Below are 12,646 nucleotides of genomic sequence, written 5' to 3'. Positions count from 1 at the left end.
TTTGTGATTCTTTGCAGCAACCAACCTCTGGCTTTGCTCTACTTTTCAAACATGCCACCACTGCCACGTTCTAGGTGCTGGCCCCGCAGGTCCACCCCATTGAGCCCACTGCACTGGAGCGACCTGCCCAAGCAAGTCAAGTCAATGGGATGAGCCTGAGAGAGGGAAAGAGAGAGAAAAGGGAGAGACAGAGAGAGAGAAGGAAGAAAAGAAAGAGAAAAGGGAAGGAAAGAAAAAGGGGCAAAGAATGAGGGTGGGTGGAAGGAAGGGACAGAAAGAAAAAGAAATAAAGAAGGAGGGAGGGAGGGAGGGAGAAGAAAGATAATGAGATATCTATTCTTGTCCAATCACCTGCTCCAGCAGGGTTAGAAGGGAGAGTGTGCGTGTGTTCTTGTAATTTACCAGTACATTTTGGTTTTGCCTTCTTCAGAATTGGCACTGTAATACATTGGGGAAAAGTAATTTTTAGGGTGGAAATCTGGTCCAATGGATCTTGTTTAAAGCCTCAACAAAATGTGAGAGCTTCCTGATAGTCTTGACCATGTTTCGTCCACAAAACGTTTAATAGAAGCCAAAGATGTTGCAATGTGTTGGCAAAGATGTTTCAATGTGGAAAAGGGCCTCAGTCTAAACTAGGCCTCATTTCAATCTGATGCATCAGGTCTCTCTCTCTCTCTCTCTCTCCTCCTCCCCCCCTTTCCCTCTCCCTCCCTCCTGGACTGACTTTGCTCTACTTTCCCAATGTGCCTGTGGGGCTGGCACTTCGAACATGGATGGATGGATGGATAGAGAGAGAGAGACAGGTAGGTAGGTAGATAGATAGATTGGTAGACAGATAGGTAGATAGGCAGGCAGGCAGACTTTTTGGATGAATGTATGGATAGGTAGGTAGATAAGTAGGTAGGTAGATAGATCTATAGGTAGGTAGGTAGGTAGACAGAAAGACAGGTAGGCAGGCATGTAGGTAGGTAGGTAGGCAGGCATGCAGATAGACCCTTGTATGGATAGATGGATAGATAGATCTATATTGGTAGGTAGGTAGGAAGACAGAAAGACAGGCAGGCAGGCAGGTAGGTAGGCAGTAAGGCCGGCAGACAGACAGGCAGACCTTTTGGATATATGTATGTTTATATGTATGTATGTATGTATGTATGTATGTATGGACGGACAGACAGACAGACAGAAAGAATGCTACAGTGGCGGCACTTTGGGAAAGTAGAGCAAAGCCAGAGTGGGAATTGAAGTCCACACAAGTTGCCAAGGTTGAGAAACACGGGCTAAATATATCAACCCAGCCATTCTGGTTTAGAGTTTAGCATGCTGTTTGATTACAGCTTAGCCATGGCTAAGATCTTCCTGCTCCTTAATGCAGCTTCCCCTCTGCCTCTTCTCCAACCCCCTGCCCCAGTTCTTTCTTTGGCATCCAATTTTGCAATGCCAACCTCCCCAGGGCAGCGATGCGGCCGATTTCACCCCCTTTGCTTCAACCCAAGGTCCACTTCCATCAGGCCAAGCAAGGGGAGGTGCTCTGCACATGCTCAGAGATCCCCAACTTCAGGGAAGCGTTCAGCCCATCTTTATGCTCCACCCAGGAGGAGGAAGGCATGCGGAAATAGCCCAGACTGGTGGAGGTGGAGGGAACGATCACTTGGAAACTAAGCAAGCAAACAAGCAAGTGGCTGGTTGGAGAGGCAGAGGACAGGTGGGCGCTGTGCACTCCCTTGTTCTCCTCCAGGGAAGGGGCCCTAACGCCGGACCACTCATCCTTCCACTGCGTGCCTTGGGAGGGTTTTGCTTTCGGGCCTTCTGGCATGCCTCTGCTGCCGCTTCCACTGGAGAGGATAGCCTACAAGCTAAGGGGACACCTCTCTCCCCCCACCAGGCTTGGCAAGGCTCACCGCATGTGGGTTCTGCATTTGAGGCGCTGGCTACAGAGCGATGAAACAGTCAATGGGCTGCTTAGCCGGCACTCAGTGAACCTGCGGGGCCGGCGCCTCAAACGCCCCCCTACTGCCTCTTAGTGCCCCCCTAAGGCATCCCACCAGCCTGAAGATGGTGAGTGGGACCTCGTTGAAACATTGCCAAGATGCTCTCAATCTTACATGGAAAAAGACCCGAACATGCCAAGACCAGCATACCTGTACCCGTAAAAATCTACGAAAACACACACACACACACATATGATCAAGATGTTTAAAGGTGGAAGGACTTAAAAATATCTACAATGGAAGAATGGATGGTGAAATTGATGGAACTGGCACAGATGATAGCTTTGATGAAAGAAAAGAATTTGGCAAATTTCATTTCTACTTGGAAACCATTATTGAACTTTTTGCAAAAAAACTGATAAAAATGAAAAACTGATTTGTGGATTTGATGATTAGAATTATATGGGATTATCAAAATAATGTAGACAAATGTTAACCTTAGTGTAAGAGTTTATCTACCAAAGAAAATGAGAAACATTCTTTTCCTATTTTTCTTACTTTTTTTCTGCACTTTTACCCCCTTCCAAGACTTTTTGTTTTTAATTATCTATTTGTTTTTTTATTGCTTAACTTTGTATCTTTTTGAAAACTAACAAAGCTATAAGAATTCTTATACACTAGCATAAACAGTCATAAGCAAATGATATTACATTCCCTTGGAGAGACATCGAAGAAGACGTTAAGGAAATTTCAACTCCTCTTCATTGCATAAGAAGCTGGGAACTATTGTTGAATTCTACAATTCTTTCTTTCCTGAAACTGTCTGAACTGGCAGAGCAGATTTATCCTAATTTGAGTTGAGGTAAATTGGGCAATAGTTTAAAATATATTTACTATAAATAGTGGTTTGTTATATTACAGTTTATTAACACACAAACCATGGATCAAAAAAAACCCATATCTGGTATCTTTAATTAAAAAAATTACAATAAATCATCCAATAAAGACCTTGGTCTATTGTTTGTTCTTCTCTCATATGACGGCTGCAAATATTTCCAACCAGTTGAAATTATTTAGGAGGATTCCATTCAATCTGCAAAAATAAGCTTAAATGATTGTGAACTGGATTCCATATAATCCAAGAAAGCAGACAAAAAAAATGTCATTGGTTCAACATGAAAAGAAAAATGTAAGCTAGTGATTTTTGTCTGTTTGATTAAACTGAGACCATATTTTCTAATTTCCAGAGTAGTGAAAATTATGTTTGCTCAGACATACACTTGCTGAATTCATGGCAGTTGATTCTAGGGACCAGTGCATTTAAGATTACACTCTAATTTACATTAAGTAATTCTTTGTAAAGTATTCTTGATATATTCATATTTACTTTCCAGTTCCTATTCAAAATTTAAAAGTTACCTTATTTTCAAGCTGATGGTTTAACAACAACAAAAAAAAAATCACTTCCTTATTTACTTTCCAATATTCTCCAAGTATATCCACAAATATTTTCTTATTATTTAATGAAAATAAAGACAAGAATATCCTGTCCATTTTCGTCTCAGCATTTTCTTCCTTATCCTTTACTACTCTTTTATTGCAAATTCCAGACTCTTCTTTTAGGGCTCACAATTTTGATGCTTCTTTGATCGTCACACTGTTTTATATAATCTACCTTTTCCGCAAAAGCTTTAGATTCTTTTCTCCCCTTTTACTTCAGTTTTTGCCTTAAAGGCAACTCCTTTGTACTGTTGAACACAGAATACAATGAGCCTCTTATTTGAAAATCCTTTTTCCTTAATGATAGTTGATGCTTTCTTTTCTAAATATGTTTGCACAAAATATGTTTCACTTCCTTTATGGCATTGGTTCCATGCAAAAATTCAGAGATTACATGAATAAGGCACCTTTCTTGTTACAATTTATAATTGATATAAATTTTAGGCCCAAGGCTCTGTTTAGCCTTGGATCAAACATAACCTAGAGCTTCAGTTATAATCAATTATGTTTTCCACTTATTTTGAGTGGTAAATTAATGTTTCTATGTACTTAACTCACTAATGTCCACTTCCTACTTTTCTCTAAAAATACAAGAAATAAATATGGGCTTAAAATTCCTACCTAGTTCTCTCAGATAATTTCCTTAAATCACTTCTTTGTGTGGTTGCTAAAATAAATAGGAAGTTCTTGGACATTAAAAACTTTCCTCCCACTCTTTAAACAATAGCATGGCCTCGGTTACAAGAGACCAAATATATTTATTGGTTTCACAGCTAACCATTGTTTATTGGTAAACTTTGTCCCCAAGTTTTTTCAGAAACTTTTTCTCCTGGGCTTCCCATGAAAACTTAATAAATCCAAACAACTCAGTAACTTCAATTATGCAAATAGACTATGGATGTTATAAATCAAGAATGAACATCTGTACTGAATAATTCTCAATTCTCACCCCTTTCTTGTCACTAACTGGCTTTGGTGCCAGGACCTTGGCTTATATTTAGCCATGATCTCTGTATGGCAATGGCTTGTTTCAAAAGTTGATAACACAAATTAAGCTAGAATTGCCAGATTAGAATATAATGAAATTTTATACAGTCCAGAAACTATAAATCAAATCTGATGTCTTATAAAAGAGAGCGGACTGAAATAATTTAAATTATTGGTATGATATTTCCTTGTCTCAACTTCTTCCTGTTCTTTTCAGGCCTTAATTAACAGTGAACGCTTTTACATAAAGAGATATTGCTCTTCCTTTGTTCTTTAGAATCACATATTTAAACAATCATTTCCTTAATTTGCTCTGCTCATTTTTTTAACATCTTGCAGCTAACAGAGTTTGCTCTATCAAAAGTCATTATCTACATTGCTCTAAGAAAAAAATCATTATGTACATTGCTCCTCCTTGGTATCTTTAATTCATGGGTGTACAACTATTTTCAATCTAAGGACAGATTTAATGTATTGAGCAATAAATATGTCTAGAAATGCTCTCTAAAGTAAACATATTTTAGAACTTTTTTATTCTTTATTTTTATTATTTAGTCTCCATTTAATGGACCAATTTAGGACAAAAGAGAATCTCTTTTTCCTGATTGTCCATTAAATCAGACACTGCTTATCCGTTAAATCAGATGATTGCAGCAATCCACATCAATTGTATTATGCCAATCTGGAAACTGACAGGTATTTAAAGGTGGATGATCTATCTAGTCATTGCTGCAGAAATCTGGTCTGGTCCATGAAAATATGTTGTACTGATACCAAAAAACTAAAGTTAAGCTGTACTTTATTTTCTTTATTCTTCATTCCTCTACATCAGGGGTGTGAAAATTGCGGTCTGCAAATTGGATCCGCCACATGCCCATCTGGTTTAGTGAAGGGGAAAAAAGTCCCAATACGTCACATGACGCCACAAGTTTGACAGCCCTGTTCTACATTCACAAATGCAGATAAATCCATTACAATTCTGATGTTAAAATAATACACACAGATGGTCTTCAAATCAAAACTATTTGAAGTTACAGTGGCACTGAAAAACTGACTTATAACTGCTTCTCACATTTATGACCATTTCAGCATTTCCCGATCACATGCTCAAAATTCAGACACTTGGCAATCAACATGTATTAATGGTGGCTACAGCATCCGTAGGTCATATGGTAGCCATTTGTGAACTTCTGGGAAGCAAAGTCAATGGGGGAAATTGTATTTGACTGTGAATCACTTAATTGCTTAACAACATTCCAAAAGAGTCATAAAATCAGAGGTGAGTCGCTTAATTACTGCCTACCTTAGCACCAGAAATTCTGATTTCAATTGTGGATGCAAATCATAGATTACAGGTAGTCTTGTTTCTTTTTTATGTGATTGTCAAACACTAGATAACATAGTCACTAGCTGCCACTTGAGAATTTACACAGTAGGAAAAGCAGACTTTCTTCAACTAAACAAATATTGTGCTCAATTGGATAAATATATATAACAACTACTATTATGAATCAACTTATTTTAAAATGTAATCTATAACATATAATTTCTTGAATTCCTCAAACCTCACAGAATTGACTACATACAATACAGTGGTGGGATTCGTTTTTTTACTACCAGTTCTGTGGGCGTGGCTTGGTGGGCGTGGCAGGGGAAAGATACTGTAAAATTTCCAGTCAGAGGTGGCATTTGCTAGGTCCCCGAATTACTCAAAATTTCCGCTACGGGTTCTCCAGAACTGGTCAGAACTTGCTGAATACCACTTCTGTTACAGTATTTCCATCATATGCGTATAATAGCATTATGTCCTCCTTTTTATAATTTTATTACTGTTATCCATGTGCTCTATGCCACATGTAAATAAATAAATGAATACAAACAATCTTGTAAGTAACTTTTTAATGATTTACATCTTTTTCTGTGTGTTCATGTGTGTGTTTGTTTGTGTGTTGGTTCTTTTCCTTAGAGAGCTATCTCCATTTTCTCCACCAACTTTAGCATGATATAACATTATATTAATTGCACAATGACAAGATGCATCTCTTTAACAAGGACAAAGAAAACAGGCAAGTTCTGACAAGGCAACTGTTAAAAGTTTAAACACTGTGAAAGTTCTTTTATTTGTGTCTTTCCTGCTTCTTCCAAATTTATTTCTGAGAATATGGAATAAAGCATAAAACAGCGAAGATCTGATGTCAAGTCCAAGCAAAAGCCACATTTCTTTCCTTGCTCTTTGAGGGGAAAAGGTTATAATCTAGATTAGTAATTGGTAATTGGTATTCTGGATGTTTTTGAAAAATTTTTGAATGAATTTGATATATGAAATCCTTGCATATGAAACGAATTGACAAGGTTAAACATATTAAATATCTACTTGATTGCAGAGCCACTTCTGAGAAATAGTCACATTAATTCGGGTTTGGTAAAGGGAAAGTTATTATAAACCTATTATTCTATAATGGTTAGCTAAAAGATCCTTTAAACTAATTGTTTTGGTCAAAAAAGACAAGCATTTATTATAGAAGATTAATAATGTGCTAATGTAGTTTACAGACTGAAAATATCAAGAAAAAGCAGGGAAATTCATGTTTGTACTTCCTAACTTTCTAAATGGTAAAGTGATGTCGGACATTCTCCTGTATTGAAATATTTTGCCAAAAATAAGGTTATCTCCAAAAAGCAAGACATTTTGCCTTGCTTTTTTATTTGTCTTTGTGATTAATAATTTGAAACTAAATAGTTATTTCAGAATTCCACTTTTAATTTTTTTTAACATGATCATGCTTATGAAAATGTTGACTGAATTGATTCAAATGACTAAGAAGCAATTTACCATCCTCATATCTATTGGCTTCCTCTGTAATCAATTTTTCCCCATGGTTATATGACTGCATCTTGGTGCAACTGGCTCACATTTATGAGAGTTGGTCACATGACCACAATTTGTAACATTTTTGTTGTTTTACAACAAGAAAAACCATTCCCATCTATGAGATATGTTGGATTCACTTAATGACCATGTGGCTCACTTAATAAATGCAGGGATTTGCTTTATAAGAATCACAAAAATAGTAAAATTGAGTCAGATCACATGATGACTTACTTAATAACTTTACTTATGACCAAGATTCTGGGTTGAGTTGTGATTGTAAGTGGAGGATTATTGGTACTATTTTCTGAAAGTTTCTCCTTAATGGTTCATATTTCCCCCAAAGTCATCTTTAAATTCCTTTACATTACCTGATAATCGAATTTGATCCCTCTTCTTCAAGATTTTGATCTCATCATCAAACTAGAATATGCATTATAATTATGCAATCACAGAATTCACTTAAATGAATTTTGTGTGCTTAACTGCATGAATAGTTGCATGTTGGAACATATTATTTATTTATATCCTGCCATTATTATTTTTATAATCATTTTATTTATTTTTATAAACTCAGGACAATGAACATTCCTAATGCTCATCTCCTCACCTCCACACCTCAAACAACTAATGAGAAAAGTTGGGTTAAAAGAGGGTGGCCTAAAGATACCCAGCTGGCTTTGTGCCCAACACAGGATTGAATTCATGGTATTCCAGTTTCTAACCTACTGCCTTTATTACTAGACAAAAACACATGTGTTTTTGGACGCTATATGATCACTTTCACCATGCACTTTCAATGTATGTATCTATTTTTTAAAAATCTCTTTAAGTTTCCTTAATTATCATTATCATAAATGTTTGTAACTGAAAATTTGCAACTAATCTAGCATATTTGAATTTAATAGTTTATTATCAGGAATTCTGATAGTTTTATTTTTATTTTGTTTTAAACAAAGAAAATAACAACTACAGAAACACACAATTTCTTTGTCTCTTCCAATTTACATTCCAAATGAGTTTAAGTAAACCTATCTTAGCCAAACAGTTATGCCAGTAAGATTCTTTCTGTGAAACCGTTGACTTTCTTTTACCATATAACCCATCATATCCCAGATATCTCACAAAATCATTTGTGCTATATCAGATTTATTCTTTCAACTGGGACTTATGATTCCACATTCTCAATCCCTTTATAGCTATTTTTTATAATTGTCTGAGAAAAACAATTTTTATAAATTATATTGTCTAAATCTGGAGAATGTATCTCTCTGCTTCCAAATTCCAGAGTCTTTTCTATTACTTCTCTCAGCATGACATGTGGTTGCTGAATTTACCAACCTTGGAAAATGTTTTAACCTAACCAAGGGCAGAAATCTAAGTATGTTATTTCTTTCTCTTTAGTTACACTCCTTTCTTCCATCTTCTTATATTTTCTGAATATTTAGTATTAGTGAGGAATCCCTTCAAATAATCTGACTTCTTTCTCAAAAAGTGTCCAAGTGCTTCTCAGGTGAGTTTGAATCAATTTAGTCACATCAACTGAATTATCATTTCTGCTACTGAATTTAGATATCTTTAGGACTAACTTTGATTTTTCTGGTAGCTTTCAGTATGTGGAAAAATGATAGGAATTCTATTTGGCAGTAAAGGGGCACTGAATTATATATGTAAATCAGAAGCTTAGTTAATATCCTCACACAAGAATTTTATGTGGGATCAGAATTAGCCAAGACATATTTTTGATATGGAAATAAAATTACATCTGTCATCTCATTCTCATTTGACAAGTATCAACAACTCAAAACAATAATATTTTGACAAGGATTTAATAGCGCTCAGAAATTCAGCTCATACAAATGTAAAGGATAAACACAGGGCTGTTTCTTTCTAGTTCTAAATATGGCAGTTAAGCTAGTCAATTTGCAGTATAATTCCTCTATCAAACAAATTTAAGGGCAAAGCAACCACTGACTTGGATGTCACTGAAACTATTTCTCGCTTTTAAAACATTTTGGAATCTTTCTGCAGTTTTTAAAAAAGAAATTCAAAGGCTCATCTGATTAAAAAATAACTTCATGAAATATATTCTTACAGATATATAAAATGAGACCATTTCTTCCAGCACTGGGATCCTACTTGTTCTGTTTGGTGATCATATGTATGTATGCGCGCACCTAATGCGTATGCACCTTATGCGCATGTACAGCTTTCCACACACCAGCTGAGAGAATAAAGAAGAGAAAAGCTCAGGGGCAGACGGGAGGGCTGATCCTGCGCTTTTCTCTCCTTTCTCCTCTCAGCTGATCTCAGAGGCTTTTTTTCCTCCTCTCACTGATTCCTTCTTACAAAAAAAGACAAAAATCAGAAAAGGATTTCCAGATTTGAATTATAGATTAATATTTCTGATTACATGCTATGCTATGCTATGCTATGCCATGACATGAATGACATGTAATATAAAGGTAATTCAAGTATTTGAGAAAAGAATTAAATTGGAATATATATCAAATGTCTTACTGCGGCTTGTCGGTGGGTATTGGAGAGTATTCCATGAATCTTCACCTTATCTTTTTCCATTTTATCAATGTTTACCCACAAATCTTGGCTGGAAGAATCAAATGGGCCATATATCCTTGAAGTGTAATAATTGTGATCCATGTCTTCCTGGGGGAGAAAAAGACAAACATAGACTTGAACTTATTTTTCAGTCTTTTTGAAATATTTAGAAACAGATCCATCCATCCATCCAAAAGGTCTGTCTATCTGTCTGTCTGTCTTCCTACCTACCTACCTATCCATCCATCCTTCCATCTATCTACCTACCTACCTATCTTCCTACTTACCAATATACCTACATCTACCTATCCATCCAAAACGTATGTCTATCTGTCTTCCTGCCTGCTTGCCTGCCTGCCTACCTGCGTACTACCTACCTACCTATCAATATATCTACTTACCTACCTACCTATCTGTCTCTCTATTTCTGTCTCTATCCATCCATCCATCCATCCATCCATCCATCCATCCATCCATGTTCGAGGCGCCAGCTCCACAGGCACATCAGGAAAGTAGAGCAAAGCCAGTCTGGGAGGGAGGGAGAACGAGAGAGATAGAGAGAGGGAGTGAGAGAGAGACCTGATGCATCGGATTGAAATGAGACTGAGACCCTTTTCCACATTGAAACATCTTTGCCAGCACATTGAAACATCTTTGGCTTCTATTAAAGGTTTTGTGGAGGAAACATGGTCAAGACTATCAGGAAGCTTTCACATTTTGTTGAGGCTTTAAACAGGATCCATTAGACCAGACCTCCACCCTTAAATATTACTTTTCCCCAATGAATTATAGTGCCAATTCTGAAGAAGGCAAAACTAAATGTACTGGTAAATTACAAGAACACACACACCACTTTCCCTTCTAACCCTGCTAGAGCTGGTGATTGGACTAGAATAGATATCTCATTATTTTTCTCCTCCCTCCCTCCTTCTTTATTTCTTTTTCTTTCTGTCCCTTCCTTCCACTCCCCTTTTCTTTGTCCCTTTTTATTTCTTTCCCTTTCTCTTTCCTTTCTTCCTTCTTTCTCTCTCTCTTTCTTTTCTCTCTCTCTCACTTTCCCTTCTCAGGCTCACCCCATTGACTTGGTGCACTGCTCCACTCGGACTTGCTTGGGCAGGTCCCTCCAGTGCAGTGGGCTCAATGGGGTGAACCTGCAGGGCCAGCACCTAGAATGCGGCAGTGCTGGAACATTTGAAAAGTAGAGCAAAGCCAGAGGTTGGTAATTTTTGCTGCAAAGAATAACAAAAGCTTCTGGGTTGTGCACAAGAAGGGACACACACGTCAATGCAATTCAGCAACATAAAATAAAGAAATACAAATAAAACAAATCAACAAGAATCAGCAAAGCATCTCTAATTAGATTCTATTCACTACTAGAATCTAATCAGAGATGCTTTGCTGATTCTAGTCCAATCACCTGCTCCAACAGGGTTAGAAGGGAGTGTGTGTGTGCATGGCTGTCAAAACTCCAAAAACAGGTCAAGTAGCTCTGGGGAGGCCAGTCATAAATTAGAACACTTGCTAAACTGGCCATTAAGCGAGGACCACTTGTATTTGATTTGCCAGTCACCTGGCCACACCCACCCAGCCACATGCCCACCAAACCACACCCACCCGGTCATGTGACCACCAAGCCACGCCCACCCAGTCATGTGGCCAGCAAGCTACATCTTCAAATTAGGCCACGGCCAGAGAAATTTGAATCCCACCCCTGGGTGGGGGGCATCAAGGATGAGTTTGTAGCACCAAGGGAGTGGTGGACTGAAAAAGTTTGGGAATCACTGGTCTAGGCAATTTTTGAGTTTTGCGCGGAGTTCATGGGAGCGGATTCTTTGCAGTATGGATAAGTCTGGCCTTGAGCGAAGTTTTTTATGGGTGGGATTGGATTTTGCAATGGCGTTTATTGTATGAATGAATATACGTTTGCTGGACTCATTTTTGCAAACAACTCTACAAAATCTTGGGGCCACAGAACCGTCATTGTATATGTATTAAGGGCCATCTCTGGTTATTTCAATGATATCTTGAGGAGAGATGTTTGTTGTATTTGAGTTGCTTATGATATCGCAAACTTTGTTGATGTTGTCTGATTTGTTGGTGTCTTTGGGACCAAATAAGATGACATTTGGACGTTTCTGTTCACGTTTCATGATGTCTCTGATGAGTAAGGGGATATTATTTGTGGAATTATTTGATGGGATAGTAATTGTTTGTGGCTGTGGTTTGGTGGTTATTTTTGGTTGTAGTTGTGATTGTAGTTGAGGTAGTGGTTGTGGTAGTTGTGGGATTTGATTTTGAGCTGATAGGTAATAACTTATCTGTGCTGTATTATTTTTTTCAAGAGAGATTAGGCTTGCTTGTATAGTTGTTTCAAAACATGTTGCTAAATGTTCTTCTATTGAGTGAATGAGTGATACTATGCTTTCAACGCTGTCAGGCCGGGCACTCAGGTTGTTTAGCTTAGGAAAACATGATGGACATAGACAAAAGAATGTATCTGAATTTTTAACAATATCAGATAGGCTTTTGTTTGCATTTAAGCAGGCAGGGTGGACTTGATTGTCGCATAGGCAGCATTTGATGTTAATTTCACTTTCATTGAAGGTTTCAAGACACTTATAACATGTTTCAAACATGTTGGGCCATCTTTTTGTTATTGTTCAAATATCTGTAGCAAAGAGGGATTTCCATTCCCAGTTTTATCTGCCTGTCCAATAATATCTGGTAAAGTAGACTCTCTATTGTTCTCATGGAGAATTTCACGCAAAAAGGCCATGGAGGCAATTCTTCTCAATTACTTCCT

The 12,646-nt window shown here is 37.4% G+C and overlaps 1 protein-coding gene across 8 annotated transcripts in view; it reads right to left on the bottom strand.

Moving 5' to 3' along the window:
- PLXDC2 (plexin domain containing 2) overlaps window positions 1–12,646 on the bottom strand; it is a 328,341-nt gene that overhangs the window by 109,468 nt on the left and 206,227 nt on the right. For all 8 annotated transcript variants that reach the window (XM_087917531.1, XM_087917532.1, XM_087917536.1 and 5 more), the window contains one exon: window positions 9,805–9,951. In XM_087917531.1, coding sequence (XP_087773657.1) covers window positions 9,805–9,951 — 147 coding nt within the window. The remainder of the gene's footprint in view (window positions 1–9,804; window positions 9,952–12,646) is intronic.

Source organism: Pseudonaja textilis, chromosome Z (assembly GCF_049901715.1).
Source record: "Pseudonaja textilis isolate UNSWEBS1 chromosome Z, rPseTex1.2, whole genome shotgun sequence".
In the NCBI taxonomy this organism is placed as follows: Eukaryota; Metazoa; Chordata; class Lepidosauria; order Squamata; family Elapidae; genus Pseudonaja; species Pseudonaja textilis.
This window is presented reverse-complemented; position numbering and strand designations above follow the sequence as displayed.